Raw genomic sequence first — 25,216 nt, 5'->3', positions numbered from 1 at the left:
ACACTAAATACAGCTACAGTATCTGGGCAAGTTGTATAGGTGAGTGATGTGAATCAAATAATGTGTAATTTCCCACATTGGGTATATTTGGAGCTCTGCTTTTATTACAGTGTTTGTATTATAGTGTTTGTTTCATTTTACAAATGCAAAATATATCAGTCTTGTGGGCATGATGAAAATTCTCCTCAGCGAGCAAGTCATGTCAAGAATTTGACCCCAAAAGTATACACAAGCCAAACTCTTGGGCCAACACATATCAACTTTCAACTCCAGTCTGACAATGTTTATTTCACCAAACTTTTACAATGTATGCTCTGTTGAGCAGCTAAGTCAGAACAATGGTCTCATACATGATTTACATTACAGTTCTATGTTGAAATCTATTTTTCTTTTTTTTTGTTGGCATGAGCCACCTGCATTTCCCCGTGAAGTATCACAAACCTTCCCTCTGTACGACTTATATATTGACACTAATATTGTGTATTCTTGAGTCGACTGTAATGGTATTTGTGTGTGTGTGTGTGTGTGTGTGTGTGTGTGTGTGTGTGTGTAGTGACCCAGATTGTACAGTAGACTGTCAGACAGAGACTAATCACCTCGCCGTAGTGGTGATTGCATATTCGAGGGCTAATTTCTTTGTTGCTTTAAGGGCTGATTTGACTATTACCAAGATCCATTGTTAGACTTTTCCACTATTTAACTGTGATCACTGTTATTAGGACATCAGCTGTTAATGAATAAAGAGGTTTTGATTGTTCTCTTGACTCAAATACGACTACAACTGTAGCAGCAAGAGAAAGTATTGTTGCCTTCTCAATGCCTACTTTTATAAGCTATAATTTGATTGCACAACTATTTTCCCTGTTGCCTTTTAGATTTCCTGCCTCTGTTTAATCTCCTGGTTGACTTTATTAGCCGTTAGTCTTCCTTATCCCTACATTAGATACTCACAGGCCATAGTTAGTTTTTCTTATTTACTCTGAACCAGAAAAAGTCTTTAGTAGAGATGTCTGAATTGTGTTTTGGCCACTGATCTTGGTCTGAGTCATTTAATATTGAATATCTGCCAAGTCCCAATCTGATATTTATATTTTACATAATACAGCTTCACGTGGCACATTTAAGCTTAAGTAGGGTTGCATTAAAATTAGAGTATCTGGCCCTATTTAGATATGATATGAAACTAAAGCCTGCATCACAGCTTTTCTTTAATGGTCGCTTATGGTATTTTGTACGCCATAGTGTGCTGTAGTGTTTTTTTATATATCTCTGGTGAGAGCAGTTTGAGTCTGGATCTAATGTGGCTGGAAAGTTTGGGGGGCGGCTCACGTCATCCCCAGCATGCAACAAAATGCTGAAGTTCGAATGTAGTTTTCATCCAACAAAGGTTCACAAATGGATCAAGCTTTGTGTGGATGGTACCAATCAATTAAAAACAAAATCCTTAATTGGCCCTGATATCAATCCTGCTCATCAACTCTGGAAATCCCTTGTCTCTAGTCTAAATTTTCAACTTAGCTTCTTACCCACCTTCCCATCCGTGTGTTTGATGGTGAGGGTCCAATCCTGACTCAGTGTTTACCACTTCGACCCTCTTTTCCCTCCTTCTCCTCCTGTTCTTCACCCTACCCCCTTCTTAGCCCCCCACCCCCACTCCTCTAAAAGTAAAAGTGCTGATTGCTTTAAAAGACCATACAGACACGTTGGCAGCCATTATCTATGGTTAGAGAGGACCAAGTAGAGAGCCAGGCCTTTTATCCCGATGCCGCCGCTCCCTCCCGCCCTCCCCCCTGCTGGTTTGTGTATGTCAAAGCTGCGTAATTTGGCCCAACGTATGGCCCAGCGAGCCACAATTAATGAGGGGCTGTTTGAGAGGTAAACGCACATGAATAATCATCAGGGAGCTGGAGCCACAGAGAGAGAGAGAGAGAGAGATATCAACACATGCAGAGTGGGTCGAGGGACTGAGTGATCAGAGACAGACCGTGTATAGACACATGTAAATGTAACTGTGCTACAGGCCCAGTCAGAATGTTCAGTGCAACCAGTGAGCATTTACATGTTCATGTTTTAGTATACCAATATCTTTCCGTATACATATTAACACAGTGGATGCATGCGCCTCTGTATATGTGTTTGGAAAAAGTAACTTTACCTTGTCACTTGTTCCTTTACCAGTATACTTTTTCAGTAGAGTATTTTCGAGTTCCCTTAACAGAGAAATGCAACATACAAAAGAATATTAAATAATTGACGCTGAACAGTTGTTGAAAAAAACAAAAACAAACCAACAAACTAATGCCAACGGTACTGAATGAGCACTTTTGTCTCTAACAAGGGGAGAAGATTTCTGTGTTTTTCCTCCAAGGGATGAGCACATGTGTCTAAAATGGACTTGCAGGAAAAAAACGGAATAAATAATGTAAGCCTGGTGTTTAGCAGTGCTGCCCTAGGATATGAGAATCCTTAGTGATGCAATTAGCTCTATTGAATAGCTGGCGTGGTGGCTTTGGCAGCTAAATGGCCTGTTGTTGACATGTTTGTGGGCTTGTCAGGTGTTTGCATGGCTCGTGGTGGGTAGATGCGTAGATTCCTCTCTATGGGAAGTAAACAACATGGTTCTATAGGGACCCAAGGAGACTGTGTAGTATGTCCAGAAATGAGAATGGATCTTAAATTTGCATCTGCTTTACTGCTTTCTATCTTAAAGGTGGTTTGGTGTGTTCAGTATGTTGCTATTTGAAACAATGTACTGTATGTTGACAATTATTTTTTAAAAATCGTAGTTGCCTACCAACTATAGCAAGTCAGATGAATCAGAACAGAATCAAGAGCTGAACCACATATTATCTAACTGCCGATTTAACACACTAATTAGACCATGGTGCAGCGGTGTTGAAACACGCAGGGATCCCTGTGTTCCAACAAAGCCTCTCTCCGCCCAGCACCAGCTATCAGGGAGAAGGAGTGTAATGGTAAAAGTCAAAACAGGGCCATTCATTTGCTCTTGTTGAGCTAAGTGCATTCTTGGCTCACAGTCGGGGGGCATCGCACCAGACTGCGCGGCTAAAGCCAGAGAGCCCATTTGTGGAGGCAAATGTCACCATGTCACACCGCCCTGCATCTCTGCATCTTTCTCTCGCTGGCTGATCCCTGCCGTGCTCTTCAGCCGTAACTCTTTCTCTGTGTGTTTACATCGGTCTCTCTCTCTATTTCAACCCGTGTCTCACCCTCAAGCCCCTCATCATGTGCATCATTCTGTCTTTCAAATCAGCTACTACTTACCACTGAAGCTTTCTCTTTCTCCACATTGTATCTGCCTCAACAGCCCTCCAAATGCTACCCTCACAGCTTAGCTTGTTTTGTGTCTACCTCTTTCCATTTCTCTTCCGGCGCTACCTTTTTCTTGCCAGTCATCATTCAGCCTCAGCTGAACTGAAAAAGTGGGTAGCTTTTTCACAACATTGCACTCCCTCTCACCCTCGGTCTCCTCTGCCCCCCCCCCTCTCTTTCTTCCTCAGTCAGCCAGTGGACATTTTCTGGTTTGTTTAGAACACAGAAACTGAAGCTTAACAGAAGAAGAGTGATCAAGGCAAAGATGGAGAGTGATCTTTTTTATCCCTCCCATCCCTTATTCCTTCTTTCTCTTTCTCCCTTGCTCTTCCTCTCTCCCTCACTCGTGTGTCACAGAGACTGTTTCATCTTTCCCGTGCCTGTTTGCATTGCAACCAGTGCGCGCCCCATGGTTTGCATGTTGCCACTCTATCACAAAACCAAACAGTGAGTGTGTGTTCTCAGCCCGGCAAAATGTTTTATAAGGCAGTAACCGCGTGTGTGGAGCTGCCAAGATAATGAATAGGCGACGCAGCTCATGCATGCTAATGTTATGTTGTAAGCAGTTTTGTTGACAAGTGCTAATACTTCTTTCATACTATCATCAAAAGCAGCTAATACAACAGCCATTACTCCATAGCACTCCATGCAAGACATGATGGATTGTGACCTTAATATAGGTTAGCCGAGTTTTGAAAGTTAAACAACCTGCAATAAATCACGGAATTATTACAATGCGCTTTAATTGGTTAAGGACTGTTTATTTCCTAAAGAGGTAGGAAAAATTGGGTTTCTGCACTTTTTAATTTGCAAAGTGCATTTTCATTACAAATGGCAGTTTAATATTACCCTCCTTTGTCATGCAAAATACGCAACACACTGGCAATCTATTAATTGGACAAAAATGCGGTGCCAGCGTAAATCCTCCTCCTCTCTCACTCTGTCTCTCGTTGCCTCTCTCTCTCCACCTCTCGGGTGGTAAGAGCTGGTGACATCGATCAGAACCCGAGACCAGAGAGACAAAGTTAAACACTCTCTCACACTCCATGCCAGTCCTTATCTGCTGATGAAAATACAACAACAAAACAGGGTAAAAATAAACGCAAAATAAAAATGACAGGCCATTGTCCGCTCTATGCCAGTAGCTTATTAAGAGATAGTAAATATGAGGGACATGCTTGGTAATTACGCCTGCCCCCTGTTGGTTTTGGATTTCAGCTCTTCTTTACAGCAGCCACACATGATTCATACAGTACAGGATGAAACTGCTGCAACTGAAACTGTAATAGTCAGGGTATCTGACACACACACATCCCACCATACCACAAACTGTCTTTCTGCGACTGGTTTTACTTTTGCTAAAATAAGTTTTGTGTGTTTTTGACTTTGCCATGCCTGAACAATCTGCATTTGATGCTGGCAAATATTCAACTGAGAGAACATTTTATCAGAACACAACTGATAGAACATTTTAGCCACATTAAAACAGCTATTGGCTACGTACTTTGCATATCTGTGTCCATTTTGCTATTCTGTTGGTGTACTTTTTTATTCCCTCAAATGAATGTCCAAAGAGACACTGCAGCAAAATTAGAATCTTAAACATCGTAAATTGTTTTGCCATCAGTCCATCAGAATTAAAGAGCAAAGGCTTCTTTACAGAGAGTTCATAAGAGGAAACAGGTGTGCCTCTCCCGCACTGAAGTTCAGTTTGGTGCTCTACCTTTGAAAAGGATGGCAATCTGTTTGTTTCCCCAAAACACATTCAGGGAAAAGACAATGGTGCAAAAACAAAACAAAACAGCCCAATGAATTTGATTTACAACTTATTGATAGAACTGCTTTCACTTTTTTTGGTTCTTGACGGCTGCCTTTCTCCAGCAAGCTCACACCTGTTCTCTGCAGGTTGTCAAAATACTGAAGTGAAGTATGAAATGAAGTATATTTGATTTAAAGGTAAAATAGGTATACTGCAGCACAAAAAGTAACATACATGAAATCATCATATAATACGCTGAACATCACAACTTTCATTTTAGTTATAGATAGTAATTATTAAAGTGATGGCTGAATGTAAAACGTGAAAATTCAACATGAGCTCCATTACAATTACAGTCTGAAATTAATTGTACTATATAAATTCTTGTTCTTGAGTTTGACTTGTTTGACATGTGTTCATTATGATATCTTTGGTCTAACAAATCACTATATAAAGAGTCATTTGTGGATTAAAAGCTGATTCAATTTTTTTTTCTTTATTTGAATGAATGAAGTTCACTTATGGGTGATGTGAATCTTGAAAACTGAGAGTGGAGTGGCGTATGACTCCCTGATGGCAGCATTACGACACGTTGCCAGCTGGCTTTGACAGGGTGCCACCCAGACATGTCACCGTGCTGTCCTGTGTCTCTAACCCCAGCCAACACACACGCACACACAGTCTATATCCCCTTGAGGCCATCACTCACCCGTCATTCTTCGATGCCTCGTAGACCAATCAGGCGCTGTCTCATGAGACGCAGTGTCACACATTTAAGGATGCATGACAAAGTGCTCCTTGATTTCCCAGTGGCCACTGTCTGCAGCCTGCTCACGCTTCTAAACACGCACAAACGTACACATACACACACATGTGCTCGCACCCACAACATGCTTTCATATGTGATAGAGGATGCGTGTCAAAGGCTATTTTGTCACCAGTAGGTGAGATGGTGAGAGTTTGGCTTAGGAGGCAGCATCTTGGGTCAATTTACAGCTGTTAGAGACGGTGAGGGAAAAGCAGAACTGTCAATAATTTAAGTTTTATGAGAAGATGTTTGCCAAATTAAAGGATTTTAAGCTGAGAGAGTAATTTTCTCTTCCAAACTTTTTCAGGCAATGTAACATCCAGGCACTTTTCTCTCACTTTTCTCATCACTATATACATCCTAGTTGCAGTGTAATGCAGCAAACAAGGCCAGCCACTGGGCACTAAAAGCATTTGGCTTCGACTCGTATAAGATGTGAGGCCATAACCACCCAGTCACCGGGCTATTTTAGACTGTTGCTTTGGCTTTGGATCCCGATTCATTCTGCAGCAAGGAAACATCCACGGCCCACCAGCACGCCCCCACCGATGGAGAGAAGCTTCTCTTTGATGTTGACATTTTCAAACAAGGGAAAAGCTCTGTGGTTGACCTGTGTTTCTCTCTCTTCCTCTTACTTTTTCTCTCTCATGTGTGTATATTGCATTGAGCCAGGCTAAATGATGGGGCCTGCGAGGTACTGCAGAATGATTTCACTATTAGAATAGAGAGAGAGAGAGAGAGAGAGAGAGAGAGAGAGAGAGAGGAATTAGTCATAGCAGTAGTCCGTTCAAGTTGTTCGGGTCTCAAAGTTACCTCTACGTGACCCACAAAAACAGTGATTTTGTGCAGGGAAAAGGCATTTGGACCCATTACTCAAGCCATTGTGGTTGTGCACTCATATGAAACAAGGCGGAGAGGGTGGGGGTAAAGGCGAGGAAAGGTATAGCACCAAAGCTCAATTGCAAACATAGCTTTTATGCTGGATGAAAGCAGAACTTCAATTGGCGAGAGCTTTCAGGGTCCTGTGTATGGGTTGCATTGAAGAAAGGCATAGAGTAATGTTACAAAGCCATTTATGCCACACTTTTGCACAATTACTGCCTTTTCTCTAAAAATGCGTTGTTTATAATAGGTGACTGAGACAACAATTGCACTGGAGTAGCTTTGAAGCTGGGTGCTCTGCAGAGAGTCGGTACAATGCACCAAACGTGACAATGAAGAAGAGCATAATCTTCATAAACCAACAGCGAATCACCATTTAACCGGCATTGTGTGTAGTGTGTATAATCATGAATAATACTGTATATGTGTCTGAGTGTCTGTTTTTAAATCTTTGTATTTGTGCACATGTGTTTGTATTTGTGTGTGCGACTATCTCAGGGTTTGTCTCTTTCAAAATAAGTACCAAGTGCAGTGAGACAGAAGTCCGTCTTTCCACCAAACTCCTCTATCAGTTCCAACCATTTATGTGACAGTGACAGGGGCTACAACGGGGCCAGATGTTCTGACACCAGCTGCTGCAAATCTTTTAGCCAGCTATATAAAACAGTAATTGTTTGTGACACAATACCCACACTGTCTTAGGCTTACGTGAGATAAATCAGTCATAAATCAATTTACCAAACTGTATATTCAGAGCTGGCTTTTCAAACCGGGTCTGTTTTGGTAATGGAGTAATCCTTTTTAATAGAAAATACACACACCCACACTGTTCTTTTTACAGAGTTTGATGGATTAGCTTTTCTGCTGAATTCCATGGATGACATCCTGGAGTGGAAATCCAGGTGTGGTGATCCTTTTATTTTTTTTTCTTCCCTTTTTTTTTTTTTTTTCTCAGGGAGCTGGAAATTGTAGACTGGGTGGGTGATATGCCAGCAAAATGATGAGAGAGAGAGAGAGAGAGAGAGAGAGAGAGAGAGAGAGAGAGAGAGAGAGATGGAGACTGGCTTATATGAGTGTTGTTCAAATGTTTACTTGTTAAGTTGTGATATTTAAGTATGTTAACTTTCATTTCAGTGTTTTATAAAACTAAGTATCAAGTACCACGTCAACAACAATGTAGTGTGACTACAGTGCTGAACTGAATTACTCTTAAGCTCATAGTGATCTCCTAAATATTAATAGCTCTTATTCATGCTTCTTTTACTTAACGAGCTCCCTTTACTCAGCCAATAGACAGTATACTCAACCATGTAAAATGCAATAATGCTGCCACTCTGACATGACTGATTCTCATTCTAGCAATTAACCAGAGAGGTGAAAAGTTAAAATGGTTCACAGTGACATCTTACAACAATAGGATTCATCACCTCTCAGCTATTTGTTTTTCGTCCTTCCCTTTTTGCCTTTCTTCACCTTACCACTTCATCCTCTCTTTCATGGATTCACATCCACGGGTGGAGTGGGGGTCAGGTGTAGCTCAGGTGCGCTGCACACAAAGGCAAAGACAGTGCGAGTGAAGCTACTGTGACCACATCTATTTATCTCCAGCCGCCTATGGCTAAAACACTGGCTGTGGCCATTCAGAAACTCTATGCTGTTTTCTTTAACCAATCGCAAAGCGTGACGTCGGAAAGTGAAAGTACCTGCAGCCACGTTCCGCCCGGCCTCAGGCGTGACAGACGGGCCTGTCAGCAAGCGACGTGAAACACCTGGGTAGGAAAAACAGCCAGCCAAAACCAGGATTGCTTACATGTTTTACTGCAGTCTGAATGAGCTATTTGTTGCTTTGTCTTTTCACTCTGGATTAGGGCCAATAAAGAGAATAGGGATGGCTGAACTCCATCAGTGGGTTCATCTCTTTCTGTGGCACCTCTTGCATCCTGAAGCTGACTTACAACTCAGCTGCACACAGCCGGGTGTGTTCACTCCTCCGTGTGCTCCAATCCAGTACCAGCAGATATAGTTAAAAAGACACTCAGTCAAACCTGCACATACATACACACATGTCATAAGTGTGTGGGAGTCACGCTGACTTACTTCTTTCTCTCACACACAAACATTCAGAGGAAAGACACAGCCGCCCACAGAGACACCTTTTCATACACTTTACACCTTGAGAAGATCACTATCCTGAGGATTTATAGATCCTAATAGACATTCCTTGCACTGCCCTGGATGAGATGTCAGAATTGATGGCATGCAGACTTTTATTACCTGGTATGGTGTGTGTAATTAGGTTAAATAGATGGGGTCGGACACGCATGGTAAAGGCTACATTTCTCACCCTGGCTGGATTTATTGGCCACGCTCTGCTCGCCGAGGTCTGCTCTAATGCACTCATTTGCATGGGGCACATGTAGCTGATGTGTGTATTACTGTTACGTCAACTGCTAAGCACAATGACAAGGGCCGGCTCATGAATAGTTTGGTTCAGTGGTTGGCAACGGCCTGGCCCGCCAACTGCCTATTAGCTATGATATGAAAGCTGCCTGGCAAGTGTTAGATTGATACTTGACACGTCGAACAAAGCTCATTGTCATTGTAATTACTATACGTTGAGTCTTAATTTCATGGTCGTCCATATTGCCAGCGTGATAGGGCTGTCTGTTACTTACATCTTCAGTAACAGCTGTCTATTCAGCCAGTGTATCCATCCGCCTTTCATATGTTCAACAGTCTCAGAAATAACGACTTCATAATGACTATAATCACCTCAGATGTAATTATAATGCATGGCCATTGGTACAATTAAACTGTATTTTCTGAAGTAACATACCACTTTTTTTCTTCCTCCAGATGTCCAATCAAGTGTAAATCACAGATAAACTAATAGCAGAGGACTATATGTGTTATGACCCGTTCATTGAATAGACTTTAAAAGGAATCACTTTATACCAGTTACTCTGTCATTTGCTGGAGGGTCCATCCCATCTGTCTGTTAAGGACAAGCTGATAATGAAGTGTATTTGATGAAGTAAGTTGATAATGAGAGCTAGCCGGCCAGCAGTAATGATAGTGTGGGAGTGGAGACAGTGGCAGTAGCCTGCAGTGGTGGATGTTACTGTTCAGACTTTTGTGACCTTCACAGATTCCAGTTTCCCCTCCAATACCCATCATCAGATTGAATCATTGAGGAGGCGTGTGTGCTCGTAGTTGTGCGTTTGTGGGAGTGTGTGTGTGTGTGTGTGTGTGTGTGTGTGTGTGTGTGTGTGTGTGTGTGTGTGTGTGTGCGTGCGTGCAAATATGGCAGGATGATCTCATTCACCAAGCCCCCCCCTCCTAGTTTTGGGGGAACAAAAATAATCTTGCAAAGAGGGACGTTCACATTCACACGCATTCATGCACACAACCCGCCTCTGACTCCAAGGCCAGGCAATTGGCTTGAAGCAGCTGAACCATGTTACTCTGCACACACACGAACACACATACAGACTCAGACTCCCATTTCCTTGAACCTGGCTACTTGCCGGTGCATCAGGACGAGCTCTGTAAGCCCTCCACTGGGATGTGGGGTGCGTAGCAAAGCAATTTGTCTAATATGTCCAGCATCCTCTCCCTCTCTTTCTGTCTATCTACCTGTCTTTATTTTCTTTCTCTTGCTTGCACAGGCACTATTTCTTCCCCTCGTTCTCTTTTGATTTCTTTTTATTCCCCTCCTTCTGCATACTCAACTATTACTACCACTACTCACCACTTTCTTCCTGTTCCACCCCCCCCCCCTTTCCCCAGGCTAGGAGACACCATAGAGGGCTCTGCTGAAGACAGGGCCCATTGACAGGCTAGAGTGGCAGTAACTTATTGTCTATTGATGGAGTGTGACAAATCATGTGGGAACGCAGGGGTGCGTGGCAGTGAGAGCCAGGGTGTTGAGTACGTGAGCGTGCCTGCTTGTGTGCTTGCATCTCAGATGTGTGTGTGTGTGTGTGTGTGTGTGTGTGTGTGAGTCTGTGTATGTATGCCCGCATGTGTTTGTGCCTTTTTGTGTCTATGCCTGTGTGTGCGTGTTTGCGCATAACGTCTTAGTGTGGGGCAGGCGGGCATAGCCGAGACCCTTCACAGCTCATTTAGCCCAAATGGGGCCACCTGGGTGGTGAGGGAGCTCAGCGGGGCGGCCCTGGCACTCTGGAGCCCCGCTGACAGCCCCCAAATATAGGGGCTCCATCGGCCTATTAATCAACACAGCCACTCTGACAAATCACCACAACTCTGACCTAATGAGAGGGGGAGAGCGGAATGAGGGAAAGGAAGGAGGTAGAGACATAATGGAGGAGGTGGAGCGGGCACAAGGAGTATATGGAGGAAGGTGGAAGGGCTTTAAGCATGGAGGCTAAGAAGTGACAGAGAGAGCAGAGGCTTAATGAAAAGGAAATGAAAGAAGGAGTAGCCTGACATTGCGACTGGCAGTGCGGGCCACGGGGGTAAGCCATGAGGTAATGAGGGGAGAATGCTAACACAGTTGTCATCCGTAGCTGATCCTCGATTCTCCAGTCCTACTCACAACAAACCAATTGATTTGTTATGAAAGCCCAAATCATGCACTCCAAAATGTAACAGAGTGGATTAGCAAGCACGAGCTCAGCCTCACCAATTCCCCGTCGCTGGGAAATAAATTAGACTACAAATGCTTTCTAGACACTTTTTTTTTTTTTTGCAGATGCTTCAGAGCAAATTAGAGGTGAGAAGACGTTTGAGTTTGAAAGCAAACAACATTGATGTATGTCTCCTTCTCTGGTTCCCACCCTGAGGTGAGCTAGCATCTAATCTCTCCACTACCAATCTCAGGTCCAAATCACATTAGCCGGGATCAGAGGTGAAACTGGAGCTTTTCAACAGCAGCCTGTTCTCACTAATGAACCCCCATGGCCATCCACTGCATATTACAGCCACACTGAGTGAGGGGGAGAAACTTTTGCAATAATCATTATGTAATTGCACAATGCCTGCGTTTCCATTGCCCTAACATTTCGAAAGCTCGATAGCAATATCTTTATGCTTTTCTATAGGGAATATGTTTGTAATGGCTGTACTGTATATGATTGATGGTTTTCTGAGGCTAACCAATCTGCTTTATTGTAATTATATAGTGCTGTGTCGGTCTGAAGTTTATACTATACAATATTAGTTTATTTGCAATGAATTTTGTGTTGTGAACCCATATTGACTTGGCTGACATTGATTGTGTTTGTTTAAGTGACCCAGCTGTTAAGTCACTCAATCAAGAGAGAATACAACCCTGACTCTCACCCACAGCCAACACCACCACTACTAACACACAAACGCACGCACACACACCTCACCTTCTGCTTCTTCCCTTCTCTCTCATTCTAGGAAACAAAATCTGCGCCAAACACATAGTTCTACTTTCTGTGGCTAATTAATATGCAGCCTGCCACTGAACACTAGAGTGAATATTCAAAAGCAGCACCTTCCTATTGACTTGTATCTGTCTGCTGTGCTGTCCAGCGTTGGGATCTATGTGATATACTAAGCCCAGCCTGTCTGCTCCATCGACTGGCCCAGGATGGAAGGCCCATAGAGAGGATGCACAACTGCATGCTCCTTCCATCCATTACCAAGTTATGGTAACGCTGCAACAGCTACTGCTTCTGAGTCTGTGGAACAGAAAGCCACATGCACATCTTGTTAGGTATGCACACGTAAACTGTTTCCAATTCACGCTGACTGAGGCTCATTGATGGAGATGTTACAGATAGCGTCTATATGTGTGTGTGTGTGTGTGGATCCATCACCAAAGGGTCCTTCAGCAACTTATATGAAAGGCATTTGTTTGCCCAAGGTGACTAAAGTAAGGCTATTTCCCAGTGAATTAGACCTGTTTGTGTATTTTGTGTACAGAAATAATAAGATCAACTGCCACCAAAATGTGTGCTGCTTTTGAATCAATGACAGTTGGTGCGGTGGTTTGTGAAAATGATAGTTTCAGATGTTGCCTCTGTTTGCTTTCTTGGCTCTTTAGTTATTGTATTTAGTTGAGTGATATAAATACTCCTGAATCAAAATCCACTGATTATAAGGATTAAATCTGTCTTCTGAGTCAGTGTATGGCTGGACAATTACTGTACCACCCCCTCCAGCAGCTGCAGCCATACAGTGTACCATGCTCACTGAATGCAAAGTAATAGTAATGATGAATGTATATATATATATATATATATATATATATATATATATATATATATAAGATGTTTACTCTACTATGACTAACTGTATATATGGTGCATTCTCATTTTGCATTGGATGTGAAGTCTGCCTGTTTTGCCTGTGCCGTGTATTGTCGCTGCACTGGTCGTCAGTGTATTGATGTCACTCTATTAGTGACATGTATTGTATTTGGTGAATAATATGAATCTCATTTATATTCAAAATGAAACCCATATTTGTCAGTGTAATGGTATCTTGCATGGATTCTAATTCTAGCCTTTTTGAAGGTTCTGCCTCTGTCCCACTGTCTTAACTGCCCACTGATTTAATCTCATGGCAAATTCTCATTGACTTGTGGACAAGGTCAGTTTGGACAGAATGCCAACTTTCTAACCATTGTCTCTCAAAAGAGAGAAAACGACGTTTAGTGTTGATGATGGCAGCCTCAGCCTGTAAAGTAGCATATAAGTGCTCCTCCCCTCACTTTATGACCTACGCCGCACTAGTACATTAATGTCAATAATGTGCTCACTTCTTTCGGGCACATTAGTGCTACAAAGAAATGAAAGAGTGTACAGCACGAATGCAAAGAGAAAACTTGACATCATATGGATAAAAGGTTAAAAAATCTATTCAGCATGTTATGCTTGCATTAGTTGTTTTGTGTGATATGTGTGTTTGCAGCCAAATCATAAATGATGATGTTACCCCGCTCCTTTCATAGAATTTGACAATGTTTGTATTTTGGTTGTGAGAAATGCAACACTGCCAGAGGGCTGTGTGTATGTGTGTGAGTGTGTGCATGTATGCTCTCCTGAGTTGACAATAGACCTTTACAGCATCAAATCCCTACAAGGTGAGGCACAACTTAAAAACGTCTTTTCATCGCCTTCCTTATCTCTTTCACACTGCTGTTGGCAGCAAGAAAGAGAAAGAAAAACTGAGAGAGGGAGCATTATAATTTTATTATAAGGACAGGGGGGATAAAATAGAGCATAAGCGATAAGGATCTGGAGATTAGGATGGAGCAGAACAATAAATTATGCAAAGTGTTTGAAAACACATACAGCTATAATTAAGTGGCATTTGATTTTAAATGAGGTGACAGCGAGGATTTATTTATCTCCTTAACCCCCTAAAACTGCCATTAGCATGGTAGAAAATGAACTGTTTGAAATGGTAAAAGAACAAGGACCTGATCTGATACACTATAACAGAGCACCCCCAACCACAGGAGCACAAACACACACCCACAAACACACATAGAAAGGTGAGATCAATGTCTGCCTGGACTAATCAGTTCATTGCAGGCCCAGCAAAACCACGGGAGCCCATTGCTAATAATGTCATTATGAATGGAGCCTGAACACTGCTGTATTTACAGTTCAGTGAGGATTTACACATCAACTGGTGTCAGTTACTGGCCCTAATTTCACCACACTGTGCAACTATCGACAGTAAATCTTAACTAAAATCTAATTGTTGAAATAAAAGGGTTTAAGTGGATGTTCTCAAAAATATTTTTTAAAACTACAATTGATGATTTAGGTACAGGATGGGCCTTCAAAAAACAAGCCCTTTCTCTGTTGTTGTTTTACGTGTGGTGGAAGAGAAAGTCTGCCAAAACATGAATCTATGGCAGTTACCTTGATGTCATGCGTAATATCTGGAAATTGTATACAGAAGTATAACTATTTCTATCCCTAATGCAACCAAATCAAAAGGATTTATCCCTGCATTTCTATGAAGTGACATTACAGCATGCCTGAATTAAATGTCTGTGATTGGTCAGATAGTTGACATATTGTATTGTCTTTAGAATTAGCCTTGATATGGTTTTCTGGATTTTGTGAAAGAGTTCCAGTAACTACAATTTTATTCCAACATATCTGCTTGTTCTTCAGCTCGTTCTCTCACCGCGAAATCAACCATACTAGCAACTTACCCAACTAAGCCACTTCATAATCCATAAAAAAGTAGAATATGCTGAAATATGCAATTTATTCATAGTGGCTATGGAAATGATATATAGCTGGGTTTGAATAGAAGTTTTGCCAGATCAATGTCTGAGAGCGAGGCCTTTGTCTGAGAGCAAGTCGCAGTTTCTCAACCCTCAGCGCTCCTTAGTAGATTTCACAGTTTATGTATGCACAAATGACAAAGAGAAAGTACTGAATAAGTAATAGGCTATTTCCTAGTAGCAGATTGAGGTGAAATCTTTTTTTCCCTCTGTATGCTGTTCAGTGGGGAGATTGCACGACTGAATTCTTGTTCGCAGTGTTTGTGCTTGTGTATGTGAGGAGGGGAGAAATCTAAAGCTACTGACTGTTTATCTGAATCATCTTTGTTCATTAATTCATGGGTGATATTGTATGCATTTGGTGACAAGGTTTAAAGGAGTAGACCCAAATGCAGACACAAGACACTGAGGGAGATGGTATGTTACGGGATGCTTTAATGATTACTCTCTAAAGGAAGTTGGGGGGCTGCAGAGCATCTGGTGGCAGAGGAGGCTGGACTGGTGAGGTTCAAGTGGATTGCAGAGGAAGGCTGATGAAGGCAACAAGTAATCTTGGGCTGGAGAGAAGTGAATGTTGTGTGGTGGTTCACTGCAGGGGAAGTCAGAAGATGGACGAGAAGGAGGTTCTTTGTTGGACCAATGCGGGACAAACGAAACTCTCGAATTATTCAGAAACAAATCACAGTGGGATTGTCAAGGGAAACTTCATGAACTGATGAGGGAGTGAGTGCCTTAAATACCATTATAAGAAGCTTAGGAGTAATGAAGGAAACAGCTGGGACTAAGGCAGGGGTTTGTGTTGAGGCTTAGTGTCTTTTTAGCTGTATGAGATCATGTTTGTAGTTACGTTAAGCATTTTGTTTATTGTTTTTAGTGTTTATCTTTGTCCAAAGTAAGAGTCATTCCTTCCTTTTCCTCCTTTTTCTTTTTCTATCTTCTTCCTGCTACTTATCTATTTCCCTCCCTCGTCTCCCTTCCCCTATCCTTCTCTGTCGTTGGCTCATGGGGGAAGACAGATTGCCTCTGCTGAGATTTTTGATCCCAGAGACCTGCAGGCACACTGGAGCCGTTAACAGGTACCTGCCTGCCAGGCTGAATGACTGACTTACTGACTGACTGCCCAACTAACTTAGCCTCCCCTCATTACTGTGGTAACATACAAGAGGAAGGTGATGGAAGGAGGAAGGGGGTGGTCATGAAGCATATGGGGTAGATAAGAGTAGGCTGTCATGCTCAGATATACATAAATCAGTTTTCAAAGGTATCATTTTACTCCTGTCAAAAAAAGCAGAGTGCAATATCAGAAATGCAATATGCAAACACATGAGTGCTGATCAGATGGGGAAAAAAAGATTTATTTGGAGTCACTTTTTAGTTCCTTTTGGAAATAATTGTTGAGCCCCATGTGGTAGGAGTTTGAGAGGCGGTGTCAGACAGTTGTCAGGCATACACAGGACACAGCTGAAAGGTGCCAAGGTGGTTGGCTTCCTTAACGAAGGGCTTTGCTGTAATGATTTACAGTAGCTCAAGTGAGAGAGGTCACACACACACATAAGCACATACACATGCTCGCGTTTCTCCGTGTCACAACCTCCTCTTGGGTGCTGGTTCAGTGAAAGGTGCCAGCCGGCTCAGCCAAGCTCCTAACAAGAGCCAAACAGTCGGGAAACTGAGGAGGAAGAAAAGAAAGGTGAAGTGGGGGGGGGGGGGGGGGGTGAGGAGGGGAGATAAGAGGAGCAGAGAGCTGTCAACCTCCCGGGACATGTGCAGAGCTCCTTGTCTATGTGGAGCAGTCAGCTACTGCGCTGCACTGACCAGCAGACGTTGGCTGTGCCTTGGCAGGTGTTTGGTTATTTGCTGTTGTCTGCATGTAATAATACATTCACACACGGCAAGGATTCTAAATTGGACCTCACCTTGTCAAACACAAACAAGGCCCCTCACCCTTTTCCCCCCGGAGCAAGATTTGATAGATCTTACCCACAGAAGAATAGAGAGCCTATTTGAGGAATGTACCAAACTGTGTCCAATAGACTCGTACTCATAGTCACACTGTGGTGGACAAGCAGCCTAATGATGTCTGAAATACCGGCACAACTGCTATGATATGCTGTGATAATTGCTACCCTCCTGTCCGCAGTACAAATAAATGTGGAATCGGTGGGCAAACACATTAATATGGAAATGTCTACATTAATTTGGAGCATGGTCTAAATTATTCAGTAATTAAGCCACTGCAAATTTACACAAACTTTCCCCTGGATGACTGGAGAGAATAGTGAGGAGCTAGAAACTGCTATGCAGAGGGATTTGAAATATGTGGTCACATGATGTGAATACATAGTCATATTTGTCCAAATAAAAACATTGGTATCTTTCATGGACACAAAGTTGGCCCACAAAACACATAGTAACACATACAGTATACAACCCTAACTAAGGCTTCTTTTGCTAAACAAATACTATTGCTCATTTCTATACATTGGTAACAGATGTAGAAGCCTCAACCAACTTCACACCTCCACCACCACCATAATCACCAACAGCACCACACAAAATAATGCGTCTGGATGGTGGGGGGAAGAGAACATGCAGCAGCACAATGCAAGTTCCATATAGAGATGTAAAGTAATAGTAATGGTAATATTAATATTCATAAAGATGATAATAATAAGACTAATAATAATAATTGTATCAGTGTTGATGAGGTGTTGAGCAGGAACATGGGGGCAGTAGGTGACTTGCAGTCATACATCCAGACTCTACAGGCCAAAGTACCCCCAGAAAGCAATAGAAGGAGAGAGGAGAGAGATGAGAAAGCACACAACTACGGGAGAGAGAAGATATCGAGTTAGTAACATGTATTAATGGGATAAGAATGCGTACAGATGGAGAGTGTCCCAGCAGTTTATGCCTATAGCAGCATAACTAAGGGATGGTTCAGGGCTCACCTGAGTCTAGTTAACTGATTGGTTTCATCTGATCTATAGATATAATTGGGTATCATCTGAACAATGAAAGTTTATGTTATGAGCGTTTCCTAATAATATTGCCTACCTTGTGGAACTTTGGCATGGTTGGAAGATTCATCGTTAACAGCAGAGCAACTAACAGAAATGTCCCTTTCCTACGATGGATGCATTTATATTTAAAATCAAACAGTAACCCACAAGATCAGTTTGAATAATGTTTTTAATAGTTTGACATTTTGGAAAATATCGATACCACGCAGCTGATTAGTTTAGCTTAGCACAAAGACTGATAAACAGGGGGAAACAGCTAGCCTGGATCTGTCCAAAGGTAACAAAATCCGCCTACCAGCACCTCTAATGCTCACTAATTAACATGTTAGCACATTAATTAACATGTCATATCTCATTTGTTTAATCAATACAAAAACCAAAGTGTAAAGACAGAAAGTTGTGGTTTGACGGGATGGTTTTTCTGGATTCTATTTGACTGTGTGCCAAAGCTATGCTAAGCTCACTAATTAAGACTTTATATTTCAGGCACACTTTCAGTTGGGGTGTTTGGGCTCTCATATGTAATAGCATGGTCATACACATTTTACTTGGCTACCTTAGCTTTACTAACGTCAGCTAATATTAGCTAATGTTAGCATTTGCCTTAATTGTGTGTCAACGTAGCACTGCAGTTGCCAAATATGACCTCATATCTCCAGTCCTCTCTCTCTCCCTCAACCTCCCTCTGTCTTTGGACTCCTCAGCATTAGAGTGTGTGTGTGGTGTATTTGAGGAAAAGGCCCTCATATGTGCTGGACTTATCATTGCTTGGATTTGGAGTTTAAAACCATAGTGTGTTTGAAGTTTTGTGTTTGTGTGTCCCTATGTGCATGCACTTGTGTGTGTGTGTGTGTGTGTGTGTGTGTGTGTGTGTGTGTGTGTGTATGCATGCCTCTGAGCCTGGGTGTGTGTCTGCGCCAAAGCACGTACAAGCGTGTCAACTTGTGTAACTGTGGATGTCCTTTCAAAGGGCCTTCACAGATCTGTCCGAGGCCCTTTGATCACACGTTCTATGACTCGCCTGCTCTCGGCAGCCCTCAAGATGGGAGGGTGCGTGCTGGGTGGGAGACGAGGCTGGTTGGACATGGATGAGACTGTGGATTTGACCCACACATTCACACACACACACACACACACACAAACAGAACTAAAGTGGAGCTTCACTCAAATGTGATACATCAAGACTCCAATGTGACAATGCAGATGTCTTTTGCATGCATGTGTGTGTGCCGACAGGTATGACTATGCATATGTGTGTTATTGTATTTTCTGATAGTATTTTCTTTAGAAAGTACTCCAAAGAATCAGACTCTGTAAAGGGCTAGTTTTGAGTTAGTTAAGGTGAGAGAGTTACAGAGGTTTAAGATTAAGGATAGCAATGTTACTTGTCATCCTCTCAAGTATTGTAATACATTATGTATTGAGTTTGTCTATATTGAACACAGCAGCTGTAGAGTAAAGCTACCGGTTCATGTATGCTTTGATATAGATTTGCTTTGATATTGCATGTTTTTGTCCTTGTTGATTTAGTGTGTTTCTTGTAGCTTTTGAGTGGACATCAGTTTGGATTGAGACGGTTCTCAGGTAGGGTCTAATACTGAGTGGCATCACCGCATCGCACGGACGTACTGTAGACCTGACACTGAGTTGATCTGACAATAGAATGGATCAGTGTAGCGGCTAGTAAGTCAGAAGGTAGAGCATAATCCCTTCTGTCAAGTCTCTGTCTCGTCAATATTCAAATCCAGCCGGCTGTCCAATGGCTGTCAGTTACAATCTCCCTCTGGCTCATAGCCTACCACAGGCACATATCTAAATTGAATTGGATGTTTGCTTCTCAATGGAAATTGAGTCAAAGAGGTGACCCCCTGGCCCTGTATTGTGAACTTGTCAGTTACACCAACCGAACCAGATTCTAATGTACAATATCAATTCCCAACTAGTAACTTATCTTTGCTGTTTCCTTTTTGATATGGCCTGTTGTTTTTCTTTTAGTTTGTCATAGAACTGCTGTCTATCTCCCTCTACTCACCTTGAGTTGTAATATATATATATATATATATATATATATATATTTCAAGGAACACTGTAAATTGAGATCACAAACTGACTTTGCTTGCTGAACAACTAACCTGCTTCACTTAAAACTAATGATAGGTCATGAACAAAAGCCTCAAAGGCTTTCTGTCACCTCTTAGTATGGACTTAACATGGCTACACGAGGTCTGAAGAAGACACATACATACATACTGTAGACACCCCTCTACAGTATGTTCATCCCTCCACCAGCTACATTCATCCACTGACCTCACATTTACTCATCACCTAACCTTAAACTCTGAACTCTGACATCAGCAAGAAGTGGCTGCTTGAATTTTTAAAATTTTATTTCTGGTCAGGGTGAAATGGTTCATCCTTCATGGTGAGTCCAGCTTTCTGTGGGCAGACAGCTCAGTCTAGTGCTGCCTAGAAGCTAGTTTTTTTTTTTATAACTTACAAGTTTTGATGCATCTTTTTTCCAGGGACATAGGGTGAATCTGAGTGTCTCAGTTTGAGAAGGACTTTCTTGTCAGTTACAAACCCATTTTGTGATGTGAATTGCTGAGGAGGGTTTATTTTTACAAAAAAAAAATCTTGTCTAATTCATTCTAATCCCAGGGTCTAACCCCAAATGAGGTGGCTGAAGACGTGATGACCAGTCAAAATTATGTCCATTCACTCAAAGTAACCCAACTCTGAAGGTCTAAAACTGAAAGTGGTTCTCACAAGGGTGAAAATGATAGAGGACATTTAACCATAGCCTCTCTCCATCTCTCTCTCTTGTTCAGTCCCTCTCTTCCTACTTCTCTGACACATGTCGCCCTGGCATGCATGGAAAGGCCTGACCTTTGGAAAGTTTAGCACTTTAAATATTTAGGCTTGGGTTATGATGGATCCTCCAGGCCCTGCGGCAATGTGCAAAGCCTCTGATTAGGGCTGCTGTCAGAGTCATTTAGCCGAGTGTCTGGCTGTCGGTGGCGCTCTCTGTTTGACAGGCGAGCCTTTTAAACAAACAGCGGTCCCAGTGGCAGAGCAGGCAGGGCACCCAGCGCAGCACAAACACCCAACACTCTGAGAGAAACCACTCAGCCCACTGACAGCTGCAGAGGAAACCGCTGGTCACTGTCTCTCTGTCTCTCATGATCTTTCAAGCACTTTGTCTTGCTGCTCACTCACTTTATTTCACATAGTCTATACTTGTACCTCTGCCTGTTTTATTTTGTTGCTGTTATTTTTTCCCATTTTTTTTCTTTCTTTTGCCCTCTCTGTGTCGTCATTTTTTTCCTTCTCAGATTTTACATCTCCTTTTTTGTTATTCTCTGTCTGCGGGAGTGGCTGAAGTCGAACATCAAAGTTTCATCCGTGGCATATTTTGCGTAAGATTTAGTAAGTAAGTTGATTGCCGGATGATCTCTGAGCTGGGCTTATGCTCTTAATTTGTCAAACATCACAACTCATTATCAGATGAAAATCAGGATAGATGCTCTCTGTCTTGTGCCTGCACCATCCCATGATTAGGACAGCTTACATTGATGTTCACGTTGAAATACATCTGAGCCAGCCTTTTCATCTCACTCTGAGACAATCTCCCGTGGCATCAATCCTGTAAATATATGAGTCTTAATATGTGTGTCCTATTCTGTATTCAGAGGAAGAGCCAAGTCAGCAGCTCCAGTATTAATGCATGAGAAATGAGCAGAGCCCATAAGAATTAAAGGGTAAGACTCCCCTTATTAAGATGTAAATTCTGGGGGAAAACTTGCAGAAATGAGGATACAGTGAAGTTATTGTCAACTTTAGCCTACTTATGCATTTCTAAGAGGTATTGTTGATTTGTAGTTGTTGAAATTAGATACATACAGCAAAGTACCTTGTGTATTTTTTCGGCTCATTTTCAGCACGAGATCAACCAATCTCAACGAATATGCAACCTATACTTTACAGAACAATTTACACTTTTGGCAACATTATCTAGTGACAGTATACATGGCAACTATTGTGGTAATTCAATCTCTGTCTGTGCGCGCTGCTTCTTTTTTTCCTCTCTTTCTCTCTACCTCTACCTCGCTCTCATTTCAAATTTGCACTTAACACCTTCCTGGGGAAAGGCTTCTCATTCATCAACGGTGTTTGTCCCGGTGACAAGCAGGGCGCCTCCTGCATATCAATATCAGCTAAGACAATGCTGAGCCTGTAACCTTCAGCTAAATGTCATTCTGCTTAATCCTATTTGAAAATTAAACATTGAAAAACCTTTAGCGTACCTTCCTGTCTTCCTTCCTCTCTCGCTCCCTCCTTTATTGGCCGCCATTCCTCCAGCTTTCTGTTCTCCCTCACCCCCCTCCTGCTCTTGTTTTGCACACTGTGTGACATTTGTATTGTTTTGTTTGTGTGAGTGTTTGTATGTATCCCATAATGATTATTTAGCAGAACTGATTTTGATTTTATGTCTCTGAAAAAATAATATAGGGGCAATTTGTGTGCCCCTGGTAGTCATCTGCATTCTTCCAACAGAGTCTACAGCAGCCATCAAAAGCACTTCTCCCTTTGTTCTTTCTTTTTTGAGAGACAGTCCCCTCACTCCAGACTGACACAAAAATTACCCCAAAAAAACAGAGAAACTAGTGACCAAAGTTGTATGTGGAGGGAGATTGTAGTTACATGAGAGGAAACCTCTCCGTCAAAGCTGCATATTTACATAAACAGATCCTCCCCTTACAGACAGTAATTACCACACTAACGTGGTTGGGAGGATGTCTGATTTGTCCGGATACACACTATGACAGAGGCTGAAACTTCATCAAAGTGTGCTCTGCATTGAGAGGCCTGCTTCTTAGTATGCATGAAACACATTTGTGATATACTTTGTGGTATATTTTACCCCCTCTTCCTCCTTACACACGTGTACACCACACACACGCCACAGAGCACAACTATATGGTGCATGTTTGAAGATACAGTGAGGAATTGGAGGGGAGGGAGGGCAGGATAAAAGGAGACGCGGAGATTGCAATGAAAATGCAATCATTTGCAGTCAGACAGATATAATTCTCCTTTGGATGGAGTGTGATGCGGCAGCTCAAAGGCAGCCTTCAGCCAGCTCCCCATATGGATTTGATTGACCACAGTCACTCGTCAAGAGATTCCATTGAAATACTGAGAGTGAATTACAACGTGACTGCCCTTGATGTCTTCATATCGAAGCCCTCCATCCGCTCTGTAGCTCGAAGAATTAGAAAATGTGATGGAGAGACATACTGTAGGAGCGGTTAGACAAGGCTGAGAAGCAACAAGATGTGAGGAGCAATTTCATCCATTCTAAAAATTTGTCTCCCATACACGGTTGGTATGAAGTCCAACAGTTGTTATACAACGACTGAGCATTAGATTGATGGAAAAGGGGAAATCACATCATATAGACCTACAGAGAGCCAGAAGCATCTACTCTCCTATCTTTTACCTTTCTCTGTTGTAATGTTCTCTCAAACGTCCGTTGAGTCTTCATTCTGTGTTTGTGGACACTGTAAGTCTGATAGTGTATCACAGTGGCAGAGACCGCTGTGATACCGACTCACACAGCATGAAAAAAAGAAAGAGAAGAAGACTCTCATGTTAAAGAGTGAAAGTGTTTTCGGTGTGTGCGAGAGAATGTAAGTTACTCCTGACTGTGTGTTGAACCCAAGCCGAGCTGCAGGCAGTGGGGTCCTTTCTCTTATCTGTGTGAGACACAAATAGAGGCACACAAGCACACATAAACAGCATTTTGTTGGTGTGCTGACTCTGAATCTTCATATACCAACACAACTTGTAGAAGACATGTTTCGTCGGTTCTGCTGTATGTGTGTTTTCACTTAACCCTGAGTGACAAATGTCTGTTGGTATTAAAACAGCTGATGTTCTGTCTCTCTCTGCTTTCCAGGTGGGAGATGCAGGAGGGTGCAGAGCTAGAAGATGGAGAGAAATCTATGGTAGAGGAACTTCAGAAAGCCTATTTTGTTTGCTGCTGCAGCCCGGGACTGCGGGACCCTCCTGAAGCTGATGAGACACTGGCAGAGCAGACACAGGGGGAAACACGACCATCCGATAAAAGTGCTGCCCAATAACAGTCCACGCAGTTTGAATTTTTATCACGTTGTAAATGTTTGCTTGTAATACTCACTTGCAGCTCTCAAGGTAGTAGAGTGTGTGTATGTGTGTGTGTGCGTTTGTGGATGTAATTGGGTGTGTGCATGCACTGTATGCAGCGACTTTGCATATGTGTGTGCATGTGAGAGCGGACAAGAAACTGTGGAACAACAAAAAGAGTGCGGGAGACGAAGCCTCCCTCTTTATGCACACGCCTCAGACAAACTCTCTGTGCTTTTCTATGCTGCATCAGACACATTTCATCTTTTTGGAGCACATCTCCAGAAATCAGTTCTGGGAAATGGAGAGCCTGGATTTGTTTGCCTGGGACAAGATGGGACTGTGTGATCACTGTCGGCAGTTGAAGTTTTTTTTGAGACAGTGAGTGTAAAGACATTGGAGTCAGCATACTTCCTCCTGGTTCCTGAAAGCAAACATCAAATATTACGGTTGGGAAGCAAGACGATGTATGTTTTGATTACAGTGTGTCCCAAAAATCTGCCCCACTATGTAATATCAGTCAGTATTTTGTGCAAAGTGAGAAAACATTTATTTTATGTGTAATACGATTGCTCAGTATATTTTTCCAAGTATTTTGTTATTTATGAAAAGTGGCGTTTTAGAATTAAACATGAAAATAAAATCAGATTCTTACTTCACTATTGAATATGCTTCTTCTGTCTTGTAATCAATTTGTGTGATCTCTGTGCAGTCAATAATTTAGGATGATTTGTAAATATGAAGTTAGCATTACATTTTTGAATACATACATCAGATGTTCTTCTGTATTATATCAAATAAGGATTAAACAACTCAAATGATGCTCTTTTCATCAACAAGAATATAATTTCAGCTCACAAAGGCTACTGCACACCCTGTGCAATTCCCTCGAGAGAGGAGGAAAACATTTCCTTCTCCAGAGAGAGAGCTGTTCCGTTCCCTTAACTAGATTTTTTAATGCAACTGTAGCAAGATTGCGACCGCCAAACCACTTAGAGAATACA

The 25,216-nt window shown here is 42.2% G+C and overlaps 1 protein-coding gene across 1 annotated transcript in view; it reads left to right on the top strand.

The window, feature by feature from the left end:
- kiaa0825 (KIAA0825 ortholog) overlaps window positions 1-24,791 on the top strand; it is a 105,901-nt gene extending 81,110 nt beyond the window's left edge. The window contains exon 23 of the mRNA XM_070904840.1: window positions 24,007-24,791. Coding sequence (XP_070760941.1) covers window positions 24,007-24,190 — 184 coding nt within the window. The 3' untranslated portion in view covers window positions 24,191-24,791. The remainder of the gene's footprint in view (window positions 1-24,006) is intronic.
- The last annotated feature ends 425 nt before the right edge of the window (window positions 24,792-25,216 follow it).

This window comes from Enoplosus armatus, chromosome 4, assembly GCF_043641665.1.
Source record: "Enoplosus armatus isolate fEnoArm2 chromosome 4, fEnoArm2.hap1, whole genome shotgun sequence".
NCBI lineage: Eukaryota > Metazoa > Chordata > Actinopteri > Centrarchiformes > Enoplosidae > Enoplosus > Enoplosus armatus.
Note: the sequence above shows the minus strand (reverse complement) of the source record. Positions and strands in the feature narration are given on the sequence as shown.